General features: G+C 42.2%; 1 protein-coding gene and 1 pseudogene across 1 annotated transcript; one reads left to right on the top strand and one right to left on the bottom strand.

Annotated features, from left to right (window-relative positions):
* The first annotated feature begins 975 nt into the window (after nucleotides 1-975).
* On the top strand, nucleotides 976-4,594 carry LOC106589189 (bifunctional 3'-phosphoadenosine 5'-phosphosulfate synthase 2-like; annotated as a pseudogene).
* Nucleotides 4,595-5,502: 908 nt separating this feature from the next.
* On the bottom strand, nucleotides 5,503-13,284 carry LOC106589392 (outer mitochondrial transmembrane helix translocase). Its single transcript, XM_014179301.3, has 10 exons — nucleotides 13,206-13,284; nucleotides 9,445-9,630; nucleotides 9,215-9,313; nucleotides 8,503-8,623; nucleotides 8,176-8,376; nucleotides 7,941-8,047; nucleotides 7,760-7,849; nucleotides 7,583-7,633; nucleotides 7,361-7,497; nucleotides 5,503-7,184 (listed from the first exon to the last, which is right to left on the bottom strand). Exons 2-10 carry the CDS (start codon nucleotides 9,616-9,618, stop codon nucleotides 7,064-7,066), a joined length of 1,101 nt encoding a protein of 366 aa, XP_014034776.1. The 5' UTR covers nucleotides 9,619-9,630; nucleotides 13,206-13,284; the 3' UTR covers nucleotides 5,503-7,063.
* Nucleotides 13,285-13,739: the final 455 nt, after the last annotated feature.

Raw genomic sequence — 13,739 nt, 5'->3', positions numbered from 1 at the left:
ACCGGAGCTCACGCTGAGGTTGGCTTAGTTCTGTAGGTGATCTTTGTCCTTTCAATGTGGGGACCTCAAGTCCGCACGTCCTTGGAACAGGAAGTTGAATTTTCGTCAACGGGTTTATATAGTGGTGAAAGAAGGGCGTGTTTTAGAGTTACAACCCATGTCTGTTCACATGGGCGTGGCCTCTGAGTGAGCAGAATGGTGTTCTTATGACAAACCGTTTTGTCATTAAGAAGCTAAAATTACATTTCATCTTTTCACAAATAGTTTCATATTTAAACATTTCAATTGCAAAACAATTCCGTGTGAATCTGATATCTAGAATGTGTCGATTTTCCAAGATACAGTTTATGTCGTCCTATCATCAGTAATCATGTCTCAGACACCAACTGAACTGACATCATATTCATAAAGTACCAACGCATATTTTCAACTGGTTGGATTACCGAAATATGGTTCCGTTTCCCACCTTTTGATGTTCCCAGAATCTTTATGTTAACAAAGGGCTTTTCAAGAGTCAACTCTGTAGAGTAGAGAGAGAGATGGGGGTCATGGGGGTCATAAACCTCCCCCAACAGGCCAATGTCATGAGACAGTAGCCAGCTGTACAGGGGAGTACAGAGTAGTGCAGCTCACTGTAGCATGGCTTCTTTCAGCTATTTCACATACATAAGGTTATAGATGGATCATATGACATTCATTGGGTGTCACTCACCACTTGCATTCTCTCACCACCTTCTCATTTATGCATAGGGCCCTTTCCAAAGGAACAATGAATTGCTGTTCTCTAGTTTCTCTTAACAAAACTAGACAAAGACAGACATATTGTTCTGCTTGGATATTAAACATATGTGAAGGTATACTTGTCTTGGGAATGACTTAATGCACAGGTAAGCAAAGAAAACCCTCTCTTCAATACTACACTACAGAGTTTCACATAAGCCTTGTTGGATAATGGATGTATTGTCAATATTGACTATGTCACTGTGTACTAAGGTTTTGTCAGGTGCTGGAAAGAAAACCGTTGGCTTTGCCCTGGACGAGTACTTGGTATTCCCTGCTACTCCTTGGACGGGGATAACATCCGACAGGGACTGGATAGTAACATAGGCTTCACCTCTGTGGACACGGAGGTCAACATCAAGCGCATTGCTGAGGTGGCCAAGCTGTTTGCAGACGCAGGATTGATCTGTATCACCAACTTCATTGCTCCATTCACTAAGGTGAGTGAGGGAAACAGATGAACAGACACTGTTCAATTCGGAATTGATATGAGGTACTTAGTTGGAAACTTATTAAAGGGCCATCTCTAAGTCATCCATTGTGATGGATCTGAGCTCTGGCTTGTATAGCTGCTATACTGTGTGTCTGCATTCACTTCTGTTACTATCTGGTCTTGAAAAACTGTTTTTGTTATAGAAGTAAAATCAAGATACCAAACCTGTTGATTTTTGCTACCCAGTCTCTTCCTCCTGTGCGTAGGACCGAGATGAATCCAGGAAGATCCATGGGTGCTCTGGGCTGTCGTTCTTCGAGGTGTTCATTGACGTTCCTCGGGAGGTGTTTGAGAGCAGGGATGTCAAAGGCCTCTAAAGAAAGCCTGTGCTGGAGAGATTAAAGGTCCTGATCAGACTGACTGTGTGTGTCTTAGTACCCTGTTGCTCTAGGTGGTGACTGCGTCCTCAGTGCCGTAGGGCAGATCTTCCGGTCACAACTTGTGGAATTGTTTACGTGCTGCTGTGCGGTTTGTTGCTAACGTTACTTTGCTACCTGCCAACTATACGGTTTTTACTTTCTACATTTTTAATAACCTGTTTTATATTTTTATTTTTCCCTTGCTCTACTTTTTTCATTCAACTTTTTCACATCGGACGCTTTATCTGGACATGGTCCTACAGGACATCCACAGGCCGAAGCTATGTAGTAACGTTAACATTATGCCGTTTAACTGCAGTCGCTGTTAACCTACAAAGCAGTACATGGACTTGCTCCTACCTATCTTTTATTTGGTCCTGCCATACATACCTACACGTACGCTACGGTCACAAGACACAGACCTCCTTACTGTCCCTAGAATTTCTAAGCAAACAGCTACAGGCAGGGCTTTCTCCTATAGAGCTCCGTTTTTATGGAATGGCCTGCCTATTCATGTTAGAGACGCAGACTCGGTCTCGACCTTTAAGTCTTTATTGAAGACACATTTATTGAAGACACACCTCTTCAGTAGGTCTTATGATTGAGTGTAGTCTGGCCCAGGGGTGTGAAGTTGAACGGAAAGGCGCTGCGGGCAACAAACGACCCTTGCTGTCTCTGCCTGGCCGGTTCCCCTCTCTCAACCGGGATTCTCTGCCTCTAACCCTATTACGGGGGCTGAGTCACTGGCTTACTGGTGCTATTCCATCCCATCCCTAGGAGGGGTGCGTCACTTGAGTGGGTTGAGTCACTGACGTGATCTTCCTGTCCGGGTTTGGCGCCCCCCTCGGGTTCGTGCCATGGGGGAGATATTCGTGGGCTATACTCAGCCTTGTCTCAGGGTAGTAAGTTGGTGGTTTGAAGATATCCCTCTAGTGGTGTGGGGGCCGTGCTTTGGCAAAGTGGGTGCGGGTTATCCTCCCTGGTTGGCCCTGTCCAGGGGCATCGTCGGACAGGGCCACAGTGTCTCCCGACCCCTCCTGTCTCAGCCTCCAATATTTATGCTGCAATAGTTTGTGTCGTGGGGCTAGGGTCAGTCTGTTATGTCTGGAGTATTTCTCCTGTCTCATCCGGGGTCCTGTGTGAATTTAAGAATGCTCCCTCTAATTCTCTCTCTCTCTCCCATTCCCTCCCCTCCCGGAGGACCTGAGCCCTGTGACCATACCTCAGGACTACCTGGCCTGATGACTCCTTGCTGTCCCCAGTCCACCTGCTGATGCTGCTGCTCCTGGTTCAACTGTTCTGCCTGCGGCTATGGAACCTGACTTCTTCACCGGATGTGCTACCTTCTGTTTTCAACTCTCTCTCTCTACCGCACCTGTTGTCTCTAACTCTGAATGCTCGGCTATGAAAAGCCAACTGACATTTACTCCTGAGGTGCTGACCTGTTGCACCCTCGACGACCACTGTGATTATTATTATTATTTGACCCTGCTGGTCATCTATGAACATTTGAACATCTTGGCCATGTACTGTTATAATCTCAAACCGGCACAGCCAGAAGAGGACTGGCCACTCAGAGCCTGGTTCCTCTCTAGGTTTCTTCCTAGATTCCTGCCTTTCTAGGGAGTTTTTCCCCAGCCACAGTGTTTCTACATCTGCATTGCTTGCTGTTTGGGGTTTTAGGCTGGGTTTCTGTACAGCACTTTGTGACATGTAAATAGGGTTTTATAAATAAATGTGATTGACTGATTGACTGACTCTGCCCTCTAGTGTTCCAGTTCTCTTTTACATTACATTACAGAGGTACATTTAATAGTATAGATCACATGGCTTCAGTCTACTACTTTACATGGCTATGCTATTAAACAAGCAAAGAGAGTGGGTCATAGAATGTACAGCTACAGCACTAAAGTAGTGTCAATTATTGACAAGGTCCTGAACAGGTATCCTAACCGTCTCCCCTTAGGCTTTAAGGGCAACGATTCACCCTTGGAGAAGCCTAGGTTACCTGAGCTTGTGCTGAAGAGCGGAGAGATCTCAGCGAATGAGTGCATCCAGCAGGTAGACGAGCTGCTGAAGTAACAGGACTGTCTATCTATGGTCCCTGAGACCTTGTTGGGCTCTCGTCTGTCTGTGGTGTAGCTAATTCAGTATTTTCCAATTACTGGTACTGCCCTATCTCTACCATGACCAAAATGTCCTAGTCATTGGACGAAATTATTCAAATGAGTATTTTCAGGCTCCTTTGAACAGTGTGAACTTGTTAATGTACTAACACATGGATCCCTTTGTTTTGTATTGTGCCAACTAGTGTAACAGAGGAAGTTAATGAGCTCTTTGTGCCAGAGAAAAAGATTGACTTGGCACTGAGCGACGCCGCCCACGGTCAGCATTACCAAGGTAACAAATCCTTCTCGTGTGCATGTTTTTGGGTTTGATACGTACAATCTTGAGTACATGTTGAGTAGTTAACACCTGATTTGACCTCACCCTCATGGCAGTTTTTTTCTTCTGTATTTCCTGTGGCTGGACCTCCAGTGGGTGCAGGTGCTGGCCTAGGGCTGGGCCAGCCCCCTCAAGGGCTTCTGGAGGGAGTTCCTGCAGGTTCTGCACATCAACACTCTTCTGGATGGTAATACTGCCTGTACTGGTCCTTATTCCCCTCCCCCGTGATGTACACTGGACCCACTGAGGTAGAGTAATGGTTTCCACCCGCACTACATCTTAAATATATTTTAACTTACACTGTTTGTACTTACTGGACACTAATCTGTAAAGTATTTCTAAGCATTGTTTTATTCAGTAGAATCAGCTCACATCAGTTGAGCCACACTGCCGGGCACGGATGATAGCTGGTGCCAACTTCTACATCGTGGGTCGGGCCCCTGCGCTCATGCCTCACCCAGAAACCAAACAGGACCTGTATGAGCTCACCATGGCCCCTGGCCTCACCTCTGTATAGATCATCCCCTTCAGAGTGGCTGCCTACAAGACTCAAAGAGCTGTGGACTATGATAAGGAGAGGTTCATAGACATAGCAATTTTCTTGGGCCATGTTTTTCCAGACTACTGTATGTGGCCTGACCAGGAAAATCTCTGGGATCTAGTTGTAAGCAATAACTAGGGCTCAGGAAAAACGTTTCTATCCCTGAGAGTCAAGCTGCTTCACTTTTTTTTCTCTTACCTTCCTTTCCAGACACCAGGAATTTGAGTTAATGTCTGTGACCAAGATGAGGATTGGGGAAGCACAGTGGGGAAAACCCTCTGGGTGGCCAATAAGGCCTGGAAGGTCCTCAGAGTACTACAGCTCCCTGCAGAAGGACAAATGAACACCTACACATCCTGGTTTGAACAGACGGATCACTCCTTCCTATTTTATATTCCCATTTTAAAACAAGTACTGTAGAAATCTAGGCATAAATGGAATACATGCCTGAGAGCTTTAAAAACATTTTTTTTTTTTAAATAACTGTATATCATTTAGTTTTATGAGTGGGTCAAAGGGGAATCTGTAAGCACCTAAGTTGAAGTCATTGAGAGTTGTGGAGAAATCAATGAATATTTTATTAACAGATCACTTTTGTTTCCCATCTATGCATCTTAACAACCAAGGTAGTAACTTAAAACATTTATGATAGATGTTTTTTAAGCTGTGAGAAGACAAATGATGTAATTCCATAGATGAGTGACCAAGAAGTTTGTGGTATGTGAGTGGAAGGGGTTTTAACTATCCTTGTATAATAGAATGAAACTATATCAAGTGATGCCATATTAACTCATGTTCTTAGACTGTATTTACCTTTTTATATTTCAGAATACTTTTCAGAGTATAGGAAATGTCAAGCAAATAAATTACATGACATCAAAAGATGTATTTTGTGTAATATATTTTAGCAGACACCAGAATGCAGGGTAATACAAACGAAGCGCATTGGCCGATTTGTTAACTGAAAAAACATTATTCAACATATTAGTCACAATCAGGAACTTATCAACAATACCATTATTTAAAAGAAAAAAGAAAAGCAAGCATATTTTATCTAAACAAAAGTTAAAAAATATATATTTCCACCAATCCTCGAAACTTTATGTCCACAGAACATGTCATTCAAGTAAACTATGAATTGGCAATCACACATTCAATAGACTTACAAGTTCCAACGGCTGTTGCTTGTGAGAGATACTAGAAGTTTGTCATGAATAAATAATCAATCACCCAACAATTAAGCATTCTGGTCACCATAAGAGATAAACAGAAACTATAATGCTGTGTTCACGTGCTAGTCAGAACTAGGAAACTCTTGACATTTCCGACTTGCTAACTGGTTGAAGGCGGCACGTATATAACTACAACCAGTTAGCAAGTCTGACATTTCCGAGTTTCCTAGTTCCGACTAGCACATGAATGCAGCGTAAGAGACACGACAATCAGCACAGGAAGTATTCACAAGCAGTTTCTATATTCTACTGTTAATGAAACCTGGACTGACAAGGGGACATAAAAAGGACCTGAAAGCACAACAGACACACAACCTGTCACACAGGTTTCCTGATCTATTGAAGTTTTAAAAACAAAAGTAAACTTGAATAATAAATGAATAATAAATACCTTAACATTAGCAGCTCACGATATTACAGCTCTAACCTACTCTTATGTATTTACTAGAAAGAAATGGAAGGCCAGGACACTGTAATCTTTACCCCAAGCATCTTTGCATCGTGATCTCTTCACAACATCCACAGCGATAATTCACTTTCGATGAAAAATTGCTCTTTCTGATATAGAAACTTTTATCATGCATGATAAAATGTATGATCTAACTCATATAATTCAGACATCCGAGAACCACTCATTGTATAACACTTAGCTAATAGTCAAAAGATGAGTGCCTACTAAAAGTAGCACATTTTATTACAGATGTTACACTTGCTAGTTTGATTAACAGCTTTCCTGGAAAAAATAAAAATAAATTCTGAATATCCCTAAATATACAATACCAAAAGAAACATTTGATGTTCAGATAAAAATGGAAGGTGAAAGCCCAAGGCTAAATCAATATGGCTGTGCGTGTAATAAGGACAAGCATGTGTATTGTCAAACCTGAACGGATCCAAAGCTGTACTCATATTTTGCAGTCTGAGAGCATGCTTCGGTGAGACCTTGGTTGAGCAGATATGGATAAGAAACTAATACCAACAGAAGTATCATGTAACACCTAACTTCAAGATAATAAATTGCATTTTGACCAAAATATTTAATGTAAATGCAATGAACCAAATGTTCTAAATTAATTATTGAAGTAAAATGTTACAAAGTGATTTTATGATAGACATTACATTGTGTGTATCTCTTCATGGTTTCTATCAGTACTCTTTATACATAAGGAAAACATATCCAGAGGCTTAATAGTTCTCTTTTGCACATCAAGACTCAATCCATAGCAGCATGCATCAGTACACTCTGTCCCCCTGCAGACTTGGACTTCCTCATCTTCTGGATGGCCCTCTGCATGTCTTGCTGCTGGATGGACCGGATGCAATCCTCTTCTAGACTGGAAGGGGGGTGGGAGGGAGCCAGGAGACAAAGAAAAGGTCAGTATATTGCTGGTAACTGCAGAAGGCACTGTAATTGTGTGAAATCTCTAATCACTATGAATGCTCATATGTAAAGCCAGTGTAAGACGGTGGTAATGGTCATCGAGTAAGGGCTCAATAAGGGGCGTGGTACCTGTCATTGGCATGGGTGTTATGGACAAAGTCCCGCACACAGAGCAGAGCAGCGTCCCTACACAACTCTCTGAGGTCACTCCCTGAGAATCCATCAGTCTCCTTCGCTATCTCAACAAAGTCAACAGTGGGCTCAACCTGGGAAATGCAAGGGGAAGTTTAGTGAAAACACACACTGCCAAAAAGCATAACTTAATTAGCCTGACTTAGATGTAGAACTTACATTTTCATTGTCCAATATGAGTTTCAAGATTTCTTCCCTCTGCCTGACATTCTGCAAGAAAACAATACTTTTTAGCCGGAATTAAATATATTTCAGGTAATCTCATATAGTACTGTATAATCATAGAACATATTCATAGTACTGATAAACATGTGTACAGTTTGTGAATATACTCACAGGCTGATTAATGTGAAATCTTGTGGGCATTCTCCTCAGAATGGCAGAGTCGAGATCCTGTGGACGGTTAGTGGCCCCCATGATGATGACCTGCATGTGGAAAAGGTGAGAGCCAAGTGAGAAACAAACTCAACCAGACAGGTGTCACGTGATCCTTGTATTTCATTCATGATGGACCCACCTGGCAGTTGTAGTCAGTTTCCAGCCCATCCCACAAGCTCATGAACTGAGCCTTCATCATGGCTGTGGCCTCGTGGTCAGAGCTGGAACGGCTTCTCAGGAAAGAGTCTGGAACAGAAAATTACAGGACCAACAGGAGGTGGTTATCACTACATAACTGGCTTAACTGAAGTACCAAGACAAGATTTCAAAGTACTGTATACCAACTGAAGGGCAATGGTAAAATAAGCATTTACCAATTTCATCGATGAAGATGATTGAGGGCTGGAGCTTAATGGCTAAAGAGAAGACGGCAGCAGCCAGTTTCTGGGACTCTCCATACCACTTGTCTGTGAGGGTGGAAGGCTGCAGGTTGATGAAGCGGAAGCCAGCTTCCTTGGCAGTTGCTTTGGCAATCAGCGTCTTTCCACAGCCAGGTGGTCCATACAGCAGCACACCTGTTATCATAATGAATATGTACGAGGAGTGTTAAAGACTGACGGTGGTCTGTTTAACCTTCTTATGCATTGTGTCTATCATTACCGGTCTCAATAAGCTAATATTTTATGAAACAAGAGACTCACCTTTTGGTGGCTGAAGCAGTCTGGATCCCTCAAACAAGTGTCTCTTCTGTATGGGAAGTATGACAGTGTCTTTCAGCTCAGTGATGACCTCATCTAGGCCAGCAATGTCACTCCATGTGATCTGTAGAGAGAGCATCACATTGGTTAGTTGTGAGGCATAAGCATACACTGAGTGTACAAAACATTAAGAACACCTGCTCATTCCATGACAGACAGACCAGGTGAAAGCTATGATCCCTTATTGATGTCACCTGTTAAATCCACTTCAATCAGTGTAGATGAAGGGGAGGAAACAGCTTAAAGAAAGATTTTTATGCCTTGTCACATGGATTGTGTATGTGTGCCATTCAGAGGGTGAATGGGCAAGACAAAAGATTTAAGTGCCTTTGAACAGTAGGTGCCAGGTGCACCCGTTTTTGTCAAGAACGGCAACGCTGCTGGGTTTTTCACGCTCAACAGTTTCCCATGTGTATCAAGGATAGTCCAACACCCAAAGGACATTCAGCCAACTTGACACAACTGTGGGAAACATTGGTGTCAACATGGGCCAGCATCCCTGTGGAACGCTTTCGACACCTTGTAGAGTTCATGCATCAACGAATTGGGGGGGTACTCAATATTAGGAAGGTGTTCCTAATGTTTCGTATACTCTGTAGAATATTGTCATGAAGTTTTGGGTTCAAGAAATTGTGTATTGATGCAGCTCTCTTACCTGCATGGTCAATGGGTCCACCAGATGTGCTGCGATGCTCATCTCATACTCTGAGAGCTTGACATTCTGCACACCGATCTGCTTCATGAGTTTCTCTGCCTAAAAACCCCAACTGTAAATAGCCATCTACCTTTGCACATTACCATACAGTCCCAACAAACATGATACATAATCCACAGAAGATGCTCAGAATCAAACAGGTCAAACTTGTCTATATTTGAAAACTTCACCTGTTTCTGTGCTTCCATTTTCTGTTTCCTTGTGGGATCAATGGCATCAACCATCCACTTTATGGTGAAGTAGGTGACTGCACCAAATATAGTCAGTCGGAAGAGTAAACCAATAACTTCATTCCGGCCCAAGGGCCGGGCAACACTTTCAGTTGGAATCTCCTTCAACACCATCTTCTTAGATGTCTGCAGGATGGGGGAAAAAAGTATATATTCAGAAGTATATATTTTTAAACCTGCATATTTAGCTAAAAGAAATCCAGGTTAGCAGGCAATATTAACCAGGTGAAATTGTGTCACTACTCTTGCGTTCATTGCACGCAGAGTCAGGGTATATGCAACAGTTTGGGCCGCTTGGCTCGTTGCGAATTAATTTGCCAGAATTGTACGTAATTATGACATAACATTGAAGGTTGTGCAATGTAACAGGAATATTTAGACTTAGGGATGCCACCCGTTAGATAAAATACGGAATGGTTCCGTATTTCACTGAAAGGAAAAACGTTTTGTTTTCGAGATGATAGTTTCCGGATTCGACCATATTAATGAATTAAGGCTCGTATTTCTGTGTGTTTATTATATTATAATTAAGTCTATGATTTGATAGAGCAGTGTGACTGAGCGGTGGTAGGCAGCAGCAGGCTCGTAAGCATTCATTCAAACAGCACTTTGTGCGTTTTGCCAGCAGCTCGTCGCTGTGCTTTAAGCATTGCGCTGTTTATGACTTCAAGCCTATCAACTCCCAAGATTAGGCAGTTGTAACCGATGTGAAATGGCTAGCTAGTTAGCGGGGTGCGCGCTAATAGCGTTTCAAACGTCACTCGCTCTGAGACTTGGAGTAGTTGTTCCCCTTGCTCTGCATGGGTAACGCTGCTTCGAGGGTGGCTGTTGTTGATGTGTTCCTGGTTCGAGCCCAGGTAGGAGCGAGGAGAGGAACGGAAGCTAAACTGTTACACTGGTAATACTAAAGTGCCTATAAGAACATCCAATAGTCAAAGGTAAATGAAATACAAATTGTAAAGAGAGAAATAGTCCTATAATAACTACAACCTAAAACTTCTTACCTGGGAATATTGAAGACTCATGTTAAAAGGAACCACCAGCTTTCATATGTTCTCATGTTCTGAGCAAGGAACTTAAACGTTAGCTTTCTTACATGGCACATATTGCACTTTTACTTTCGTCTCCAACACTTTGTTTTTGCATTATTTAAACCAAATTGAACATGTTTCATTATTTATTTGAGGCTAAATTGATTTTATTGATGTATTATATTAAGTTAAAATAAGTGTTCATTCAGTATTGTTGTAATTGTCATTATTACAAATAAATAAACGTAAAAAAAATACAAATTTGGCCGATTAATCGGTATCGGCTGTTTTTGGTCCTCCAATAATCGGCGTTGAAAAAGCATAATCGGTCGACCTCTACATAAAACATCACAAATCACCCAGAAAAACAGTTACACCCCCCAACAAATAAGTCCCCAATTAATACTTAAAAAAACGAAAAGTTAAATTACTACACATTTATCGGGTTAGTGTTCCCTCAAGGCCAAATCTCCATGTTACAGCGCTTGTTTACAGAAGACAAGAGGCGACCAGCTGTGCTAATTAGCTACCTAGCATGCTCTGAAGACCTGTGTATAAGCGTAACTCTGGAAGTGTAGCAGAAGTGTAGTTTTGTAGGATGGAGGCACCCATAGCTGTTTATTTACTTTATTTCACCTTCCTTTAACCAGGTAGGCTAGTTGAGAACAAGTTCTCATATGCAACTGCGACCTGGCCAAGATAAAGCATAGCAATTCGACACATACAACAACACAGAGTTACACATGGAATAAACAACACATTCAGTCAATAATACAGTAGAACAAAAGAAAACAAAAAGTCTATATACAGTGAGTGCAAATGAGGTAAGTTAAGGCAATAAATAGGCCATGGTGGCGAAGTAATTACAATTTCGCAATTAAACACTAGAATGGTAGATGTGCAGAAGATGAATGTGCAAGTAGAGATACTGGGGTGCAAAGGAGCAATAAATAAATAAATACAGTATGGGGATGAGGTAGGTAGATAGATGGGCTGTTTACAGTTGGGCTGTTTACAGATGGGCTATGTACAGGTGCAGTGATCTGTGAGCTGCTCTGACAGCTGGTGCTTAAAGCTAGTGAGGGAGATATGAGTCTCCAGCTTCAGAGATTTTTGAAGTTCGTTCCAGTCATTGGCAGCAGAGAACTGGAAGGAAAGACGACCAAAGGAGGAATTGGAATTGGCTTTGGGGGTGACTAGAGAGATATACCTGCTGGAGCGCGTGCTGCTATGGTGACCAGTGAGCTGAGATAAAGCGGGGCTTTACCTAGCAGAGACTTGTAGACAACCTGTAGCCAGTGGGTTTGGCGACGAGTATGAAGCGAGGGCCAACCAACGAGAGCGTACAGGTCGCAATGGTGGGTAGTGTATGGGGCTTTGGTGACAAAACGGATGGCACTGTGATAGGCTGCATCCAGTTTGTTGAGTAGAGTGTTGGAGGCTATTTTATAGATGACATCACCAAAGTCGAGGATCGGTAGGATGGTCAGTTTTACGAGGGTATGTTTGGCAGCATGAGTGAAGGATGCTTTGTTGCGATATAGGAAGCCGATTCTAGATTTAATTTTGGATTGGAAATGCTTAATCTGTATGGATTTATGCAAAACTGCTACAGTAAGTTCATATTTTTTTATTTGAAGGATTCCTTCTCGCTGATGAAAGATAAGGGCCATGTGTTTTGAAAGCAATGATTATTGAAGTATCGGATTGTAGTTCACAAGAGGTAGAAGTGGGCGAAGCTAATGGCTGAAAACTGTAAGAAGAATGCAGAATGCCTCAGAGTTTGAAAGCTAGGTTAGGGTTATGCTGCGTTTAGACGAGGGACGCAAAAACCATCATACCTGTTGGCATAGCGGATCAAGCAAGTAAGAAAGAGGGTGACAGCAAAGCCAAGCCAACACAAGGCATGTGTTGCTATAGTGATTTCAGTAAACAATCAGTGCAAATCAACATCGGTAGAAAACAATGCTACCACTGACAGCAGACGTTAAATATTTGAACTTTGGCGGCAAGTCCAGTCTACCGTGGCGGCTGACGGGATTCACCGCCGGCATTTACAGTCGTGCTCTCATTGAAAACAATGACATCCGGTTTGCCATCTACCTCCTACTACCATGTAAACACGGCATTAGTATTCCCACATGGCCATATCTTAACGTTACATCGCTTATTTAATTAAGGAAGACATAGGCGGCCACCTGTGCTAATTAGATATCTACCATGAGCCGAACACCTTTGTGTATACCCAAGTTAGTTCGTCAACTGGAGGCACACACAGCTTGTGGCTCTGTGCAGTAAGTATATTTTTTATTTGAATGATTCTGTCTTGCTGATATGAAAGATAAGTCAATCTACTGATATGCCCCTTTTCTAAACGTTAAACACAGCGTCGGAATTGTAGTTCACATGGAGCCAAATGTGGGCGAAAATAACCGCTGAAAACCCTACAAATGGAGAAGGGTTTTCGAGAGCTAGCTTTGACCTTCCAGTTAGCATGCAGCCTCGTGCCACAATTAGTCGTTACTTTGTAGGGGGAAAAAATCCTGCTAGCCCGGACACCTTGTGAAATGTGTTGGATTAATCCATCTATTTCTAATACGAACATTTAACATGTTTAGAAAAACAAATAAACCATCACAGTTTGCTCATGTGGACTGGTGTGACACTCACCTCTCGCTTCCGACTCTTACTCTTGTCCGAGGGTGGTCAGCATGAGGCTCGGCGTGATAGGTGCCCCCTACTGTTTTGGAATAGACACTAAAATAATTTCCTCAATATTTCTGTGGCATGGGACTGATGGAAAAAAGTACTCAATAAGTGTATGAATTGGACCATTTTCCTGTCAAAATGTAACGAGTAATTTTGGGTGCCAGGGAAAATATATGGAGTAAAAAGTACATTATTTTCTTTAGGAACGTAGTAAAGTAAAAGGTGTCAAAAATATAAATAGTAAAGTACAGACCGATGCAATTTTAAGGTAAATAACAACACAAGTTAAACTAGATTTAATGAGGTGGCTACAACACATATTGTGCAAATGAAGGTACTCCCGTCTCATAAAACGTCTTTTTTTTTTATTGTTACTTAATGTGTATGTAGGTACTTTACATCATGTTCCATGCAAATCTGACAGGAGGCGCCCTAACACAGCAAGTCCAGTGACCATAACTAGTACTTGTCATCAACACTGGCTTACAAACTCCT

This window comes from Salmo salar, chromosome 28 (genome assembly GCF_965601325.2).
Source record: "Salmo salar chromosome 28, fSalSal1, whole genome shotgun sequence".
NCBI classification, from domain to species: domain Eukaryota; kingdom Metazoa; phylum Chordata; class Actinopteri; order Salmoniformes; family Salmonidae; genus Salmo; species Salmo salar.
The sequence above is the reverse complement of the archived record's forward strand: the minus strand, read 5'-3'. Positions and strand labels throughout refer to the sequence as shown.